The sequence below is a fragment of the Propithecus coquereli genome, unplaced genomic scaffold (assembly GCF_000956105.1).
Source record: "Propithecus coquereli isolate 6110/MARCELLA unplaced genomic scaffold, Pcoq_1.0 Scaffold69, whole genome shotgun sequence".
Lineage (NCBI taxonomy): Eukaryota > Metazoa > Chordata > Mammalia > Primates > Indriidae > Propithecus > Propithecus coquereli.
Window position 1 is genome coordinate 2617845 of NW_012152951.1, and position 20237 is coordinate 2638081.

The 20237-nt window shown below is 41.0% G+C and overlaps 1 protein-coding gene and 1 pseudogene across 1 annotated transcript in view; both read right to left on the minus strand.

The window, feature by feature from the left end:
- PTER (phosphotriesterase related) overlaps positions 1-4893 on the minus strand; it is a 133192-nt gene extending 128299 nt beyond the window's left edge. The window contains exon 1 of the mRNA XM_012660903.1: positions 4828-4893. Coding sequence (XP_012516357.1) covers positions 4828-4893 — 66 coding nt within the window. The remainder of the gene's footprint in view (positions 1-4827) is intronic.
- A 10256-nt stretch (positions 4894-15149) lies between these two features.
- LOC105823656 lies at positions 15150-16136 on the minus strand (annotated as a pseudogene).
- Between the last annotated feature and the right edge of the window lie 4101 nt (positions 16137-20237).

Genomic DNA, 20237 nt, shown 5'->3' on the forward strand with positions numbered 1-20237 from the left:
AATTACAAAAAAAAAAAAAAAGACAATTACAGGCCAATATCCCTGATGAGCATACATTCACAAACCTTCAACAAGATACTAGCAAAGCAAATTAAACAGCACATTAAGAAGATCATACATCATGATCAAGTAGGATTAATCCCTGTGATGCAAGGATGGTTCAACATACACAAATCAATAAATGTGATACACTGCGTTAGCAGGATGAAGAACGAGAATCATATAATCATCTTAATGCATAAAAATTTGACAAAATTCAGCATCCTCTCATGATAAAAACTCTGAACAAATTAAGTGTAGAAGGAATGTACCTCAATAAAATAAAAGCCATATATGACAAACCCACAGGTAGCAGCATACCCCCAAGTCATTCTTGATCTCAATATCCTGCTGCAATTTGATTGCAGCACTTACCACTACTGACTGCTTTATTTGCTTGTTCGTTTATTGTCTGTCTTCCTGTGGTAGAGCCAGGGGCATTGCCTATCTCCTTCACTGTCCTATGCTTAGTACTTAGGAAGGTGGTTGGCATATAGCAGTTGTTCAAGCGTCTGTCGAATGAATGATTAAATTCCACGGCAGACTACAGACTCTCTGAGGGCAGGGGACGTGGGAGAATCACCTCTTCATGATTCATAGTACCTACTAGATTATTTTGACTATTTGTTGAATAAAAGAAAAAGCTCTTCATATTTAGCCTATGCTATTATGATTTCATGTAAGCTCATTTCAAATGAATTGCTCTATTTTCAAAGGGAACTAGAGTAGAACCTTTGCCTTCATGAATTTAACATTTGCGGTTGTCTCTTTGCAGGTGACCTGGAAGTTCACGACATGAAATAATTTGCAATTTTGCTGAGATTCATTTGAATCCTAGACACTGGTGAACAGGACTGAGTCTCTCAGAGACTAACGTAGCCAGGAGCCAGCGTGTGGCCCAGGACGTGTGCATTTGGAGGTAGGTTGGGGCTTAACTTAGGATATTGTGTGTATGTAAAATATTTTTTCTTCTGCCAGAAAAGGATGCCTGCGATGACAACAGCCTCAAGAACTGATGAGGTAAGTGAAAGTAGACTAAAAAAGTATTAGTTCCTAGCCAGAAAATACTCCTTTTTGGATAAAAAGAGTGAAATGTTGAATTCGTTGGTGATTACGATCTATGATATCGAGCCAGCCATATGTTCTTTATGAAAATTTAAAACAAAATTTGTGAAATGGATTTAGTAAGTGTTTCAGCCAGGACAGAAACTGATCATCAAGTGAGATTTGAATCTTTTATGTATAATTTCTCAGTTCCATGAAACTACATGGCATGGGGAAAATGATATATTATGATGGTCTTTATGAATTTGGGGATTTTCAAGGGTTTGAGGAATTCACCCTGTTGAGTTAAAGAATCTATCGTTCTTTAATGAGCTAACAGGGAGTTGGCATCTTCAAAAACGAGATGGTGATTAGCCTATAAAAAAGAATTAATTGGGATATAAACATGGGCAGAATTTAAAGGTACAGAACCCCCCGTTCTTGTGGCTGAAGTATTCATTTCTCTCCTTTCCTTTCACATTCCATTCTCATCACTGTGTTCTGTTGATCCTTTCTCCTCAATTCCCCTGCCGGCCATTGTCCCCTGGAAATGTTCTACCATTAACAAATGTCTCGCTGTTTAATGTTCTCTCTGAAAGTTCAGAAAATGACAGAGACAATGTCTAATTATTAGCTTGCACAGTATGACCAGTGTCAACATTGTTACATGTTGTATAATTTCATGGGCAGAATCTATTTTATTTAAATATCATCAGACTAATTTATTCTGGATCAATGGGCAGGCTGATAACAATTATGATTGTATAGACATAACCTATTTTAGGGGCAGATCCATTTCATCCTAAATGATCGAAAAGTAGCAGCAGGATGTTTTGATGTATTAACTGGTATGTTTTACATTTCTGGTATTGCCTTGTACCTCTTGCCTTTCCTCCCCCTTCAGAGAGTGGTATGCCACCGGTTAGTATGTTAAAATATTATCCCGCCAGGTTTGGATTGATTGGTGTAAACTAAGAGAGCAAGAGTGCAGGTCTTAACTGTGAAGTTTCAAAGGCTGAAAACCAAGCATACAGTTTCTTGATTTGCAAGAATACACAATTAGATAGTTTTTCTTATTCCTGGAAATAGACAAAGATTGTCTGGATTGGGGGACAAAAAAGGGATAATTTGGGGAGGAACAGGAGAGCTGAGCTGTGTCTCTGAAAATGGGATCATTGCTTCATCTCTGTGCTAGCCTGGAAAACCCTGGATGAGGATGAAATGGGATGAAAGAAATTCCAGTAGTTTTCTTGGGAATCTGAAAGCAGAGAAAAGCTTCGCCCTGTGCCCTCTGGGTAAAACCCAAGAAAGCAGCACAGCCTCAGGTTACTTGCCCTCTGGGGATTGTATTTAATCATTCACTACCTTGCTTGTCCATTCAGCAGGTTTTGTTTTTTTTTTTTTTTTTACCTCCTATGTGGTAGACTGTACTTGGCATTAGAGATACCAATGCGTAGGAAGGAACACGGCTGAGGAGCAAAGGATCAGTAGGGCTTGATCTTTCTCAACAAGACTTCTTGTCCACAGTCTGTGCTAACAAGGTGATGGTAACTCCATCCCTCTAGTCTTCAGGACAAAACCTTGGCATCATGTCCAGCTCATCTTTCTCTCACATCTTATATCCAATCCCATAAGAAGTTCTGTTGGTTCTACCTTAAAAACATTCCCCAAATCTCAATGCTTCTCTCCACCTCCACTGCTACTGAAATTGCCCCAATGGTTCTCCTTGCTCCAACCTTCTTCCCAAAATATGGTATCAACATAATAACCGGAGAAGTCCCTTTACAGTCTGTCAAATTCTATCACTTCTTTGCTCAAATCCTTCAGTAATTGCCCATTTCACTCACAATAAGAGCCCAACGTAACCTGCCCTGCCCCATTGCCTTTCTGAATGTATCTCTTGCTTTTATGACTCTTGCTCACTCCACTCTGCCACACTGGTCCTACCTGTTGTTCCTTAAACAAGCCCACTTTCGCCTTTGGGCCTTTGCACATGCTGTTCCCTCTGCCTGGAATGTCCTCCTCCCAACTATCTACTTGACTGATTTCTTCACCTTTTTCAGGTCTTTGCTCCAATGTCACCTTTTCAATGGGGTCCATTCTGACAAGTCTATTTAAAATTTCAAGTGGCCACCCCTAGCCTGCATCCCTAAATACTCTTCACCCTACTCTATTTCTCACACACATAATTTACTTATTTGTTATGCTTAGTATTTACTGTTTATTTCTGTATCCCAGAATGAATGCTTTGTGAGGCCAGAGAGCTTTGTCTGTTCACTGTCATTTCCCAAGAGTCTAGAACAGTGCCTGGAACATAAGAGGTGCTTGCAAGATGTTTGCTGGTGTAGAATCTTGAATGAATTGCTTCACAGCATGGTGCAGGAGGCAGTAGAATGGTTGCTTGAGCACCAAAAAGCACTACAATTGTAGTAGAAGGTCTTAGCCCCACGGAGTTCCCTGGCCCTGGAGGGGGAATGGAGGAGGGCTGAGAAATGGTGGAGAAAGAGCTCCACCTGAGAGAGTGTTGGGTGAGAACAGAGGTCACTGCAGAAACCAGCAATGTGGATGAGTGATTGGGACCTGAGGAATGAGGGTGATGGGGAAGCTGGGAGCAGAGGGCAGGGTGGACAGTTGTCCGCCAAAAATCAGACCCACACCATGCCAACACTCTGCAAGCCCCTTGCTATTAAGATGCAGCTTTGGGTAGAAGGACAATTAATTTTTCTTGTAGAATGTAAATTACAAAAAAAAAAATTACTATGAAATGTAGAAAATATTACATGTTTTTGGCACTTGAGTTGTGTAGACAGATTTATACAAACAACTTGGCTAACCTCTGATTTCTCAGGAAACTTGAATCCTGTCAATTTGCCTCATAGTAGACATCTGAATTATGTTACTGGAAAATGAATAAATGAAAAAATGGCTGTCTTATATAAGTTTTTTTTCTTTGTGCAAAAGTCAACTTTTCATGTCATGCATTATTTTAAAAGTCAACTTAGTAAGATTTTTAGATTATGGTCTAATTTCTCAGAAGCCTAAGAGAGGGTATTTTATATGTATCTCAGTATCTTGCCATTGCTTGTTCTAATAGGCCCGGTGTACTTACCATGCAGACAACCAAATGGGCAGCTTGTTTCCATTTATGCATTTACAAAACATCAAATACCTACCATATGTGAAGGATTCTCTACAAATGAACTGTACACATGCTGAATTGTCAGGAGCTTCATGGATTTCTCCATCTGGGGCATCAAGAAGACAAAACTCCCTGGCCTCACATGTCTGAAATGGAATTTATCCTCAACCCCAAACTTTACTTTTTGTTCCTTAACTTGGAAAAGTCATCTCCATTCACCTAGTCATCAAGCCAGAAACCCTCGAAGTCCTTCTAGAACAATGCTACTCAAAATACAGTCTGAGGTTGAGTGCTTGACCACAGATTATCATCATAGCAAGATTAAGTACAGATAAAGAAAGTAAACATTAGGAACTCTTATAGCAATTCGACATTTCTACAATATCCAAGCACATGATAATTTTCCCTTTGTATTACTTTAGAAAAGTATTGGTCCAAAATGGGCCAGAAATTCTAAAAACTGTCTTTCACCAAGATAGTTTTGGAAGATCTGTTCTAGACCACTTGTTTTCTCTTACCAAGTAGATAAGGATTCTGAAATACCTCCCAAATGTAACTCAAATTCATTCCCTTCTCTCCTTTAAATTCAGGGTATCATTACTTACCTGGGCCGTGACAATGACCAGGTAGCTGCTTTTCCCTTCTTTAATCTTCTCTACTCCTCCAACCATATACCATATTGTCTCCAGAGTAGTATTTAAATCTTTTATTCTCCATTAGCTACAGAATGAAGTATACGCTCCTTTGCATAATTCTTCAATGCTTTATGCTGTGGTTTGGATGTGGTTTGTTTGATCCCACCGAGTCTCATGTTAAAATTTGATCCTCAGTGTTGGAAGTTAGCCTGTGGGAGGTGTTTGGGTCATGGGGCCAGATTACTCAAGAATGGCTTGGTGCCATTCTTCGGAGTGGGAGTTCTCTCTCTTAATTTTCAAGAGAACTGGTTGTTGAAAAAAGCCTAGCACCTTCTCTTTCTCTCTCTCTGGCTTCCTCTCTCGCCATGTGATCTGCATGTGCTGCTTTGCTTCATTTTCCACCATGCATGGAAGCTTTCTGAGCTTCTCCTAAGAAGCAGATGTTGGCACCATGCTTCTTGTACAGCCTGCAGAACCAAGAGCCAAATAAACCTTTCTTCTTTATGCATTATCCAGGCTCAGGTATTCCTTTATAGCAACAAAAATGAACGAAGACACCCTCCATAATCTGGCCCGTTGCTATTGTTTCAGTTTCATCTTGTGCCACTCTCTGCCCTATAGTCAATACACCATCTGTATCAAGCCTAAGGGGTTTCCTAAACACACCTTGCTTTTGCAGACCTCTACAACTTCAGAAATTCTGTTCTATATGATAACTGTCTGCATTTGTTCTTTGGGAAAATCCTTTTCTGCAAAACTTCGCTCATCAGAATCTGATTGGGATAATTGAAAGCAAGACAAAGTCCATTGGTACATCTGGGTGAGAAGTGAATGGGAGGGGGTGAGAATATTGGAGCAGTGCAAAAGATTGTCCAAAGCTTGGGGTGAGGGTTTCTCAGCCAGATGGAGCTGTAGGAATGACTCTGGGCAGATTCAGATTTTAGAAACAAGAAACAAGTCAAATCTAACCAGGAATGTGGTGTTTCTGAGGCGCAAACTCTAAGGTCAAGTGAAATGTCACAAGGCATTGTCCAAAATCGGAGCTGAGGAATGATACAGGATCCAGACGAAGGTATATCTGAAGTCTCCAATGGGAACAGGGAAAGTGCATGTTCCACCTATACTAAGGGTCTGCTAGATGCTTTGTTGACATTTCAGCTGGTTTTTGCTTCTGCACACCCCATATGCAGAGATTCTCACTCTGGGATGCTTCATGTCAAGGTATCTGATACATTTTACTCATATAACACTTTGTCTCATCTTCTTGCTATAGTTAGCATATGTGCATATGTTAATTCTTATTACCTATTTGCCTGTATTAACTCACTGTATTGTATTTATTTATTTACATATTTTCCGTTCTGCTAGTTTATGAGCTTCTGGAGTACAAGAGTGAATCTTGCTTGTCCTCATATCCTCAGAGCTAGCACAGTTTGTTAATGTATAACTGGCATTTAAGCAAATGTTTATTGAATGAATTATTAAATGAATGCACAAGTGTTTATGATATTCAAGGAGCTGGACGTAGAGCAACCTTTTGACTGCCTTTTTAGTATGTTTCACAATTGACTGTAAAATCTTGGGCAGTGCCACATCTAGGCAGTGATCAAGTTTCCAATTAGCACTTTGCGGGGAAAATAAAATCTACAACTAGTACTCAACACAATATTGACTTGTTCGGGTGATGTAGCTCAGGGTTAGATTCATATGAGAAAATGAATTGTCCAGGTTATGAATGAATCTAGTCCAGAGTCAGCAAGTTTTTTCTGCAAAAGTTCAGATAGTAAATATTTTAGACTTCTCAGGCCATATAGTCTCTGTTGCATCTACTCTAACTTGGCATTTGTAGCGTACAGGAAACCATAGCCAATGTATAAATGAATGAATGTGGCCATATTCCAGTAAAATTTTATTTACAGAAACAGGAAGTAGTCTAAATTTGGCCTGTGTGCTATAATTTGTCCACCCTTGATGTAGTCAGTTCTTGTGAAACTTTGTTACCAAAAGAGATCTGAGCGTGGAAGAAAAGAATAGACACCGATTGTTACTGTATACCCTGAGCTAATTACTTCATGTTAATTATCTCACTTATTTCTCACAGCACTCTGCAAGATGTATAATATTATCCCATCTGATGGATGAGGAACATAAAGTTCAAAATATGTAAGTGGTGGATTGATTAGATCACATAAGCAATCAGTGGTGTGAAGTCTTTTGATTTCAACCTGATCGAGGTGATAACAAAACTCCGATTTCATTCACTGAAATACTCCATTTCTACTTCATTGTCAATTGATTCCTTGTTGTGACAGATGTGAATTGTGACAAGTTGAACGTTGTCTTTGATCAGGCGTGAGAGGCATGGCTGTGCTGTGGTAGGAACCCCAGTAATCTCAAGTACCCTAGGTACCAATGTGGGCTGTGAAATACACACTGCTGGGGAAGGGGTTTGGACCTTAAGGTCATGTGGGTGTTTTGTTTTGTTTTTTTATATTGATGAGTTTAGTCATTTTCCAAGGAGAGCCTGTAGGGTTCTCAGTCACACTGGCTGTTCATCTCAGAGCATCAAGGGCTCTGCTTCATGTTGTCCTCACTCTGAGAGTCAGGCTGAAGGATCCTCCAGCTAAGGGGTAGCCCTGATACCTATGACAGGGGGAAGGGAATAGGGTAGATCACCCATAGATTTTATGAGCCTTTCTACAGAATCCATATACATTAGTTCCACTTGCCCTTCACTGGCTAAAGTAAGCCATCTGGTCTTCATCTCACTTGAAGGGGCGTACGTACCCTGCCATGTACCCAGGATGAAGATAACTGTAAGTGATAGCACTAATGACTATCAAGACTTTAGCAGGAAAATTAAGATTTTTTGCTAAGTAGATTAAATGTCAAAAGTTTTTACATCTGAAATTCTGCCAGTATGTGTGTGTGTGGGAGAAAGCGGAGGTCCAGACGCCTTCAGAACACATTAATGTTAATATCACCTTATGTATTAATTACAAAAACATTCTTTTCTGGCTCATTGACTCCACTGTATGTTCAGATAATGAGTACCTTCTCCAAATATTTTGGCAATGAGAAACGGAGGCATTCTACAAAGCGTTAGATATTATTTAATATCTTGTGGAATTGTCAAATCAAGGTTTAAAGAAAATTTAGTAATGTTAGAAGTAGCAATTATATGATGATGGTGTTCTTCTACGTGGAAAAGTAGCATGGAGGTAATATGGCCAACTTGGAAACTTAATTAGGGAATTGAATAAGGGTAAACTTGGCTCTTTGGATGTATTTGATACAGAGCCAAATTCTATCCTCAATTACCCCCATACAATTTTACCAACAGAATTGGATCCGTCCTTTGTTACTATCTGTAAATGCACCTTATGTGCCATGTCTCCTCAACCCCAACGATGTGAGGAACTGCTTAGAGAACTGGAGGGTAATTTGAAAGGGCCCTAAATCTGTGACCAGTTTTCATGAAGCCTTTATCACTGGTTGAAACCCACAGGAGGCTGTTCACGCTTCATGAGACTATGGCTTCATTCATCACCATGGCCTCCATCTGGCTAATGTCTCCACGAGAATTGTTTCTGTTAACACTTAGGAGGGGTTGGAGGGTGGCGGTGTGGTTGAAGACAGTCGAGCTTCCTGCCTCCATCCAGGAGCTGAAAGGAAAGGACTCCCTGTTGGGGTTCATGTTTCACCGTGAGGATGTTGTGCTCACTGATTCCACATATTCCCACCTTGAACTTCTTTGTCCGGGTCAGTAATGCTGAAGGGACCGTGGGTGTTCAGTGGGGGTGGAAGGTCAGAGATGATCTCAATTTCAGTCTACCTGCCTCCATACTGTGGCTCAGAATACACCAGGGTGGATGTGGGCCCAGAAATGCTGGTCAGAAGTTGTGGAGTCTCTTTAGATCAACGAGATTTTTGACTGAAGAGTTGTTGTCTAAATTAATTTTCCAGGAAGGACAACTATTCTCTAGTCATTTTAGGAATCCGAGTAAGTGAGTTAAGCTTTTACTGTCTCTATGCTGGGCTCATTCTTGGTCCTTATGCTATTACATTCTCTCTTATTTCCTGTAATGAATATAACAGGGAAAAATATAGAAACATATCTTTCTCGCTGCAACATCAGAAGGCCAAGTAAACAAAACTTTAGTAAATTTTCTGATGTTTCCTGTCCAAAAAAATCACAATCTCAGAAATCATAGCACCATAAGAGATGCCCTACTGGGCCAGACCAATGGTGCATCCACCCAACATCTTGTCCTTGGCTGTGATTCTAACCAACATTTTATTGAGAGGAGTGGAGGGTAGTACCCTTTTATGAAGCCAATCTCAAACATGCCAAATACTTCTTAACGTTAAGGAGGTTCCATTGCTATCTACTTTTTCTGAAATCACTTAATGGATTTGTAAAAGTAGAAAGAGTTGAAAAGTTTTTGCTTTGCTCTACCAGCACACATTATCTTTACATGGTATAGGATAACAAGAAAACCTATTTAACCTCCATTACTCTTGGAAAAGGGGAGAAGAAGGGTCTATTGAGTTAGGATTTAGGTCCTCTAGACTGATAATTCTTTCTCCCCCTTGGTGTACCCTGGGAGGCTGACCTGTGTAGATGTCATCAACCACTGCTGCCCTCTGACTTCCTTTAGGTTTCAGTTAATGGGAGGCACTGGAAGGCAGTCCAAACGTGGGAAGAGAGAAAGGCTATCTATTCCCTTGGTGTGCTTTCTCCATGGTCTGAGATAGGCAGGGGCTCTACTCCTCTACCCAAGGCTACAGCTGCTGCTGGGCAGCCGTCTCCTACGGCACAAGGTCTCACTGAGTTCTAGCGACTGCTCCCCTTCCTGCCTCATTAGTCCTAGGCTCAGTTTCCCTCTGTTGACCATCCCTGGGTACTTTATCATTCCTTCTTGGTCACCATTAACACTACCTACCATTTTGAAAATGGTCACATTAATAAATCTCCCCAATGTCCCTTTTTAAATGAGGCATCTGTCTCCTGCTATAGGCTCCCGACTGGTGTAGGGTGGTTTGTACCCGTTGCCTGGGTATCATGCTCCTTAGGGTGGGTGCCGAGAGACCGGGCGGCCATGATGAGATACATGGGTCTTATGTCCGAAACTAATGAGGGGTTTTCTCCTCTGTGCCTGGCTGGAAGAAGCATATTTAGTGCCTTGCCATATGCCATAGAAGAAATTGAACTGAATACACACTTGGACTGTGTATGAGTGTCTTATTGCTGCTGTAATAAACTACCACAAACTTAGTGATTTGAAACTGTACAAATTTATCTTACAGCTATAAAAATAAAAAGCAGATCTCACTAGGCTAAAATTAATAAGACAGCATAGCTGTGTTCCTTTGCAGAGGGCGGGTTCTCGGGGAGAAACTGTTTCCTTGCCTTTTCTGGCTTCTAGAGGCTGCCACATTCCTTGGTTCCTGGCTTCTTCCATCTTCAAAGCTGGCAATAGCTGGTGAGTCTTTCTCACGCTGCATTGCTCTGTCTGTGCTCCCACCTCCCTCCTTCATTTATAAGGATTCTTGTGATTACATGGGGCCCACCTGGATAAATCAGGCCCATCGCCCCAGTTTTAAGTCAGTTGATTAGCAACTTTAATTATACTGGCAACCTTAATGTCATCTCACCATGTAACGTGGTATACTTACAGGTTCTGGGTGCTAAGACCTTGACATCTTTGGGGAGGAAGCATGATTCTGCCCACCAGACAGACCTTGGCAATGTCAAGGAAGTTGCAACTCTATAAAACTAAACATTATGCTTCTGTTACTACATAAACACAGGCAGGAATTCAGGAACTTTATTATATTAGCTGGGAATTCAGGAACTTTAAATCGGAGGACATCGATTCTGAGAGCTGCTCTACCACCAAGCAGCCATGAGAACCTAAGAAAGCAAGACTTATACTAGGCAAATGGAATTTTCTTCTTTCCCCAACAGATAGTGCTTGTTTTACTTAATAGATAAGGGAGATACATTTTCAATTCCAGTACTTAGAAGGCTAGAATTTCTGTTCTTAGAATTTCAGTGGAAAAGATTCAAAACTTGTGACCAGTGTGAATCAAGGTCTTTCTAACATCAGCTGCAACACATTGACACCAAGAGGAATTGTGGTGTATTTATGGGACCAAAAATAATGACCACATTGATTCTGACCTGTGAGTTTTTCCTATGTAACCTCCCTACTGATCTACATGAACTTTGTTAGAAACTTGGACTTTTTATACAAGGATGTCATTACCTTTGCTTAAAACCAGAACATGCTATCGAAATAGGAATTGGCTGGTTTGTACTCCATAATAAAAGACTGTCCCAGGGCTTCGGAATCAGCTCTCACCTTCAGCCCTCCCCAGGAGGAACCAAAAGCAATATGGAAGGGAGAAAATAACAATACAGAATGCTCCTAGAGGAACCCAAGAAGCGGAAGGTATTTTTCACTTCTAACATACGTGGATTGGATGCTGTGATGTCAGAGCTGCTAATACACAGGGAGCTGGGGTCCCTGTTCAAAATGCATTGAAATTCAGAGCCATATTTTCTGCCCTGAGGTAGCTGCTGGGAGTTTAGAACACATATATTTTTAAAAAATGATATCAGACCTATTTCTCCAACCATTTATTTTTCCCTTCCAAAAACCATAGTAATAACCTTTTCTAACTGCATAAAAACTGCATTCATGCCAAAAAATTGCAATGGCATATGCTAATGTAGTGCTGTAGTAATTTCATGTCTTGATATTGCCTTGGAAATGAAAGCAACCCTAAAACAGAGTTTGAATCTGACCCTCTGAGTAAGGAAAGTATGTGGTGTTGCCTATGTCAAAACCTGGGACTCCGTCTCCGGGTCAGGGATGGAGAAGACCCCTTTGAAAACAATGTGTCAGACTGGAGAGAAAGAAGAGACCCCAAAGATGTAGAAGATGAGAAGAGGCACACACGTCGCGTCTGTAATATGGAAATATTCTGGTATTGGCCCACAGATATGTCTTGATTGGTGACTAAGCTGAGATTTGGGGGCCGCTGCATGACTCCAGTGTAGGCACTTTTGCTTTGAGAGTGTTGAGTTTTTTTTTTTCCCCTCTCTGGGTCTTAAAAAGCAGAATAGATTTTTGCCTTCAAGTATTGTTTGAATTAGGCTCAACCTGCCTGAAATGCATATAGGGAAGGAGTTTCAGGGTGGAGTAGGGGCACTGGTTCCATGCAGTCTGGACTGAAAAGTCCATCGTTTGATACATGTCAGTGAAGTTATGTGGCGTGGCTTTCACAGGGAAGATGATGTACAGTCTCTGTGGCCATCAAGGAGGTGAGAACTTAGATGTGGAGATGAGATGGGAACAGGGATAAGTAAGTCACAACACAAGGGAGGACTTAATAAATGTCTGCCGAGCCCAAAAGATCTTGAGTTTCCTATTTCCTATTTTGTGCTATTTCTCGAAATCTCATTCATCCTTCAGAGTCCATCGTCCAAGAAGCCACCTTTGATAGTGCTGCGAAGTGATCTTTTCTTCATGGCACTGATTTCTACTTTTATGGAACTAAAACATTTCGTTGTGTCTATATCTTAATTTCTCTACTCCACGGGAACATGTCTGGAGGGCAGGGAGTAAAATTAGGTCTCTGGTTTCTTTCCAGTGTCTATTTCATATGTCATTTATGGTAGGAGTCCAACAAGTGTTTATGAAATGAAAAAGTGAATACATTAATTCTTAAATGAATAAGAGGTATAAGAAGAACTTAGAGTATAAAATGCTTCTGTTTGGGGTACTCATGGAAGGTTTTACTGAAGTATTTGATTTCCATTTGTGATCACTCTAAGAGTGCAGTCCTTGCTAATACATCAAATGTTTGGCACAGAAAAGTAAAAGATTGATACATCTCTGAAGAGACATCCATGGATGTCATCAGGTTTCCTCTCCATCAACAACCCCCGTCCCAAAACACACACACACAGCGAGGATTTCTGAATTAGAGTTTAGCACAGTGCCTGGCACGCAAAAGATGGTCATTAAAAGTTGAATAAATTATTAAAATGCTTTGAAGAAATTCATTTCAAATATTTATTGCCAGTCAATAATTACTCATTTTAGAAAGAACAAATTAAGTTTTATTGAGCCCTCTCTTGTAGTACATATTTTTTCTTTTTAAGATAGAGTCTTGCTCTGTCACCTGAGCTAGAATGCCATGGCATCAGCCTAACTCACAGCAACCTCAAACTCCTGAACTCAAGCAATTCTCCTGCCTCAGACTCTCGAGTAGCTGGGACAACAGGCATGTGCCAACACGCCCGGTTAATTTTTTCCATTTTTAGTAGAAACGGGGTTTCGCTCTTGCTCAGCCTGGTCTCAAACTCCTGAGCTCAAGCAATCCTCCCGCCTCAGCTCCTAGAGTGCTAGGATTACAGGCATGAGCCACCGCGCCCCGCCCAGCACATATATTTTCTAATTTCAATCCTTACAACAACGATGTGAGGCTGATATTATCCCTGACATTTTTAATAGGTAAAACCTTGGGCTCGGGGTGATGAAATAACTTGCCCAGATCACATAGTAAGTTAAGGAAGATAGATTCAAATCCAAATCTTAGGAGTAAGAGGATACTGAGAGCGTTAGGATTGCACAACTGGTATAAGAGCCTATTTAAAAAACCAAGGATCCTTGCATTACGAAGAAGATGTGGGTAAGACCAATGATGTAGGTGAGTCTTCTTGCTTAGTTCATATTTTAAAACAGCATCGTTATTCTTACTTTGAAACTTGTCTTCCATGAAACAAAAATTCCTTTGGCATTACCTTAACCTCTACGGCCTTTCCTTTGAAGATACCTGGGTTTCCCATCTCACCCAAACCCTCTGGGTTTAGGGAAGTATTCATGAAATCCTTCCGTCTTTTCCCCTGAATTATTTCAAAACTTGTTTCATTTTTACATTAACACATCCTCTGGTATCATATATGTATATATAAATAAGATATACTAAATTCAGTGCTGCTGCTGCATTCTGATTGGCCAGACCAGATGGAGTGATTTCTGAACTAGAATTGAAAATCAAAACACAAGTGCTTTTTTAAAGAGGTTGAAATTGAGAAGCAACTGTGCATGGCAGACTTAGCTTTCATTCTAAGGGGGTTTGTGGTTTTTTTTTTATTTATTTCAGCATATTATGGGGGTACAGATGTTTACGTTACGTATGTTGCCCTTGCCCCCCACCCCAAGTCCGAGTTTCAAATATGTCCATCCTTTGGGTGGTGCGCATTGCACTCTTTGTGTATGCAAATACCCGTCTCCTCCTCCCTCCTCCCCCCTCCCCCTGCCCAACATCCAATGGATGTTATTCTTATATGTGCACTTTCGTGTTGGTCAGTTAATACCGATTTGATGGTGAGTACATGTTTTTAAGTTGTGTTGGACTATGCAACATCGGAAGCTCCAGCCTTGAGCAGCCATCTACGTACCACACGCATTTACTGCCCTTGAAAAAGGGAGCGTAGTTAGAAGCTGAGCTGTGGAGTTTCACAGGGCGATGTGGCTGTTATTATCATAGGATGATAGACGCGACAGTTTGGTTTTTGCTTTTGCTTTTTAAGAGCCTACAGGCAGACACCAAGTGATGAAAAATCTCTTTGCTAAACAGGTTCTGGGAGGCTCCCCCCCCCAAAAAAAAACACAAATTCTGAAGGTAATACGTGTTAATTTTGAAGTGCTTACTCTGACTTTGATGCCTTCCACTTGTTATCTCATTTAATCCTCAGGTGGACAGATGGGAACAGGACCCTTGACTTCCTGGGGTTCCTGACCATGATGACCACAAACATGAAAGACGCAGACAGTGAGGAGGAGATCCAAGAGGTGTCCGTGTCTTTGACAAGGATAGAAACAGCCACATCAGCGCTGCAGAGCTACGCCATGTAAGGACGAACTGGGGAGAAGCTGACCGATGAGGAAGCAGATGAGATGATCAGAGATGTGACGTCCGATAATCCTATGAAATCTGCCTCGCTATCTCTGTTTTATAGAGGATACTGGGCATGTTAGGGTCACATGACTAGCACGGAGAAGAGCTGATTTAAAAACCAAATCTGTGACTCTCAGCCCTTAATCCATTGCAGTATCTCTTCTGAACTCAATATGGGGAGTTTACATTGATCAGAAAGAAGGTTTTCATAACATGTAACCAACATGTTCGTACCCCCATGATATCCTGAAATTAAAAAAACAAGGTTTTTACTGTCCCATAGAGAAGGAAGGGCCTGGAGTATATCAAGGTCATTAAATATGAAATGACTGATTTTGGGGGGGCAGGGAACTCTTTTTTTGCTTTATCAGATTCTCAGTTGGCGTTTGCTGGGACTGGGGTGTGCAGGGGAGAAGAGAGAGCGAGAGAACGGGCATCACCCAGGGGCTGTCACTGTGCAGGGTCATCCCTACAAACTCCTCATAATTGATCCGGCCGTCCCCCTCCACGTCACCTCTCTGATCATCTCATCCACTTCCTCATCAGTCAGCTTCTCCCCCAAGTTTGTCCTTACGTGACGTAGCTCTTGCAGCACTGACGTAGCCGTTTCCATCCTTGTCAAAGACAGGAACGCCTCTCGGATCTCCTGCTTGCTGTCTGTGTCCCTCATCTTTGTGGTCATCACGGTCAGGACCTCCGGGAACTCAAACTCCTGTTCCCATCTGCATGTACCTCACTGATCGTGTCCTGCCGCTCTGCTTCAGTGGGGTTCTGTCCCGGGATCTCATCACTGTCCCCAACGCCTTGGTGGTGATAATGCCATCTTCATCCTTGTCAAAAAGGGAGAAGGCCTCCGTGAACTCTGATCTGCTGTTCAGTGAGCTGGTCAACTGTGGCGAGGCCTGGGGTGTCCAGAGCACGGGGATCGAGGTTTCTCTGGCAGCGGCAGCAGCTGCAGTAGCTCGAGCTCTGCTGGGCATCTGCGCCTCCACACTGGCTGCCCACAGTGGGCACCCTACTGCCTGCCCCAACAGTCCCTCGAAGCGTCCAATTTTGAATCAAAAATTTAGTTTGTTACATTTCAAACACGAAGCAGTACAATGGATGAAAGTGTGCCCCTAAACTGTCGACGCAGTTTTGCCATCTTCACGGTAGCTCGTTTGTGCCAGCAGCAAAGAAGCCTGGAGAGTGAGTGGCGATGAAACCTTCCACGTACTGTGGGGTTCGTTAGCCACATCCTTCCCAAACACTTCGTTGACTTCAAGCTGTCTGTGCGGTATGGGTTCCACGACAAAACTCATATTCGATAATAACACAAATTTTTTACTTATCCATGGTTTCACAAAAATGACTCTAAAAAAAACTTTGAAAGATAATCACAAGCCAAACCATGCGTTGGAAAGAATGAGGATGTACCTACATCATAAAAATAAAACAAGTGTCAACATGAAATGTCGGATATCACCTATCAAACTTAGTACTTAAGGAAATTGGACAATTTCATGCTTAATAACCTAATATTTCTAAGTCAGAAGATCAGGGATCTGCAGTATATAAAGCTTGGACATCCAATACTTGTTTTCACTTTTCACTGAGACCAGAGGATGTCACACAATAAGGTGGTGATGATGATGATAGTTAATGAAAAACATGAAGGGATATTAACTTATGTATAGGACTGGCATCCACAAAGCCTTGGAGATTGACTTCTTCTTTTTTTCCCTAGCGATGCTACCTTAAGCAAGTTATTACCTTGTCTACCTCTGCTTCTTCATCCATCAAATGAGAATAATATGATCCTTATTATTAGAAGATTCCATATTTACAAATTTATCTACTCACTAAAATTTATTTATAACCTCCAAATCAGTGCTTTCAAGATTTTGTGGTCATTTGCAGTCATGCCCAGAGCAGCAAAAAAAACCAAAAAAACTTGAGTTGTCTGATGTGCATGTTCCCAAGTGACGTTGAACAGTGTGACAATAAGACTCTGCTTTGTTGTTTCAGTTCCTATACTGTAAACAAGGGTCCTTTTCATGGTCTTATTTGAGTGTTAAGTTTTTCACATTCTTGTACTTTGATTGATTTTTGTTATTTAGAATGCTTCCCAAGCATAGTGCTCAAGTGCTGTCTAGTATTCCTAAGTGCAAGAAGGCTGTGCTTGTGCTTTCTGGGGAGAATACGTGTGTTATATTAGCTTCATTCAGAAAGGAGTCATGGTGCTGTTGACCGTGAGTTCAATGTTAATGAAGCAACAATATGATACATCCAGCAGAAGGAAGGGGAAATTTGCCTACCTGTATGTGAGCCTGCTCTGGAAAGTGCTGAAGTGATATCTATATACTGTGGTGATTGAAGCTATGGATAAGATGGCTATGTGGCTAAATTTGTGGATTCATGAAATGAGTTTTTAAAAAGCATAGCCCTAAATGTCTCTAATGGTCAAAGAGTCATCCCCCCCCAATTAAAATAACTCTTTCAGATTATAGTATTGTATTTTCTCCTAAGCCACTAGAATAGGTGAATTGATGGGACTAGTTATTCGACATCCAGCAGAGAAGAGTCTTGGGGGAATAGATTGGGGAGAGGTAGATTTCAGCAAGGGAGAGTCATTGTTCCAGAGAGGACTGCAACGATCACGGGGTGGTGATGGGGGCCAGGTGGATTGTGCAGTTGGGTGTCCTCATTCCCCAAAGGGGCAGGAGTGCTCCAAGAGCCTGTTGGGGTTGGAGGGCACGGTTTAGGAGGTAAGGAGAGAAAATATAGATGGATAATAAAACTCTGAAAGGCCAACCTTACTCACTTGCTTGCTTTATATCACGAATTTTCCCAGAGTTGTCAAAACTTATAAGAAATTATTTTATTGACATGCCTTGGAATGAAATTTCAGCCCATTTGGCTCAAAATAATAGTCGTGATTATTTAGAAATCTGTGCTAAGCACTATTTGTGTTTTGTATCATCAAATTGCTTTAGAGTCATTAATTAAACAATTACTCAAATTGCAAATGTGTCTCTTAGGAGAATGTTAAAAAAAATCACAAAGAACATAATCCTCATTAAGACCTATTAGTCCAAGTGTGACAAACTTCGTTTTGTCTCACAGAAAACAGAGATCTGATCTGCTGTTTAGTCAAAATAAATGGGTTATGACACATTCCACCCTTTGAAATGTTCCCTGGCTGGTGGGAAGAAAGGAGCTCTGCAGATGGTATGTTGAGCAAAGGCATCTAATGAACCTAGCGTTGCTACGTAGCAACAGTATTAGCATTTCATTTGTTGGAATGAATTATTTGAGTTTTGCACTTTTTCAAAGGGTTTATGCACTGATCTTTATGCAGCGGTGTAACTAATGATGAAAAATGAACAAAGGCTTGGAAAATAGGACTTATTAACAAAGATCATAAGACCCAAAATGATTAAATCTGCAAGAAGGCTAATGGAGTTATTTAGTCAGGGTTTTTCAGTGCCTGAGTGAGGACTGTCCAGACCATAGTAACTAGCGGTTCTTTCTCTCCATGGAATATGTTAATAGATTTCAAAGGACGTCAACCTGAACTACAGTAGGAATTACTGGGGTGAGTTATGAGAAAGAAATGTCCTGCCTCTTTTATCAGGAGAGGCTAAAACAATTTAGCAGTGATGTACAATCTCATTCTTCCAAGAGTTTTTCCTGCCCTTCCCCCCAAATTAGAATCAATTCTCTTTGACCCAGGAGATGTAGGAACATTTGTGTCTGAATATAGGAGACCAAATGATGTTTTGATGTCTCCATCAGTAAGACTGGTTGCTGTAGTCAATGTGCTGCGCTTGAGGCTTTTCGAAGCCCACTACTATTCTAAGACTGTATGGCATTCTTTTTAGGAGAGAGATCTCAAATTAGAAGTTGAAAATGTAAAAATGACAATTGCCTGAGCCCTGAGGAATTCTTAACGCATATCCATTTTTTTCTTGCCTGCTGTAACTACAAGTTCATTGTTGGCAAAAGCAATTTTATTCACATTTCCTCCTCTCCTCCCTCCTGCTCAGTCTTCCTCCTTTTCCTTCCATCCCTTAATCTAACCCATACAGAGTGGAGACTTGAGGAAATGGTTTTATGAATAAAGATCATAATAATCTTTGCTCAAGAACCTTGGTGTGCGATTATAGATTAAAGCTTTCATTTCGAAAGTCAGAGCAATATACGGCCATAAAAATAGCAATAGCAGCGTTATTTTAATTACCACATGTGGAAGCATGAGAAAAATATAAAACAAATACAGCACTGTAGTTTGTAGGCTTCGAGAGCTGCACTCTAATTGTACCAGTGTTCACGATGGGGCCAAACCTCTTGGGGAAAATCACAGAAGCTATTCCTGTGTCGGATAGCAGTGGCACTGACCCTGTGCTACTCATCCTCTTTCTGTCCTTCTGGTTTTGTTTTAGATCCCATAGTTATTTACCTGTAGGCACTATGGCCTCTAATCCTTTGCTGCAAGAATTTGCCATGTGGTCCTCACCTGCTCTTTCCAGGTGATCTAAGATATGTATGCTCTGTGCAATATTGGGGACATACTTAACACTGAAAACAATTATTTGTGTTTTTTTTTTTTTTTTGAGACAGAGTCTCACTCTTTCACTTGGGCTAGAGTGAGTGCCGTGGCGTCAGCCTAGCTCACAGCAACCACAAACTCCTGGGCTCAAGTGATCCTTCTGCCTCAGCCTCCCGAGTAGCTGGGATTACAGGCATGCGCCACCATGTCCGGCTAATTTTTTTTCTATATATTTTTAGTTGTCTGATAAATTTCTTTCTATTTTTAGTAGAGATGGGGTCTCTATCTTGCTCAGGCTGGTTTCGAACTCTTGAACTCAAACAATCTGCCCGCCTCGGCCTCCCACAGTGCTAGGATTACAGGCGTGAGCCACCGCGCCCGGCCAATTATTTGTGTTTTTTAATCTGAAATTCAAACTTAACTGGACATCTGTCCTGTATTTTTATTTGTTAAATCTGGCAACTCTATATGTTGATGGTATTTTCATTAATTTGGTGTTAAATGTAGTTATTAATCTTTTATCATAGCAAATGGATGGTGGCTATTGGAACCCCTTTTTCAGTTAACACTGAAAATTTCTAAAATATAGCAATATGGGGAAAACTGAAATGTTGACTTAGAAGGGAGTTAACGATTTAAGAGTGAAAAGAACACCTTCTCGTGGAGAAGCAGAGTGAGTTGTTTTGTTGGCTAAACAAACATGTGGACCAGGAGAATAAGTTGGGTGGACTGACCTGTGTAGTCTTGGTCTGGACCATGGGTTTTTCTTCATAGAATGGGAACTTTGTATTTATTTAAAGAACTTGGTGATAATATGTTTTTACCTATGAAAGTTAAAAGATGTCAGAAGGTGATTCACTGAGCCACAGGG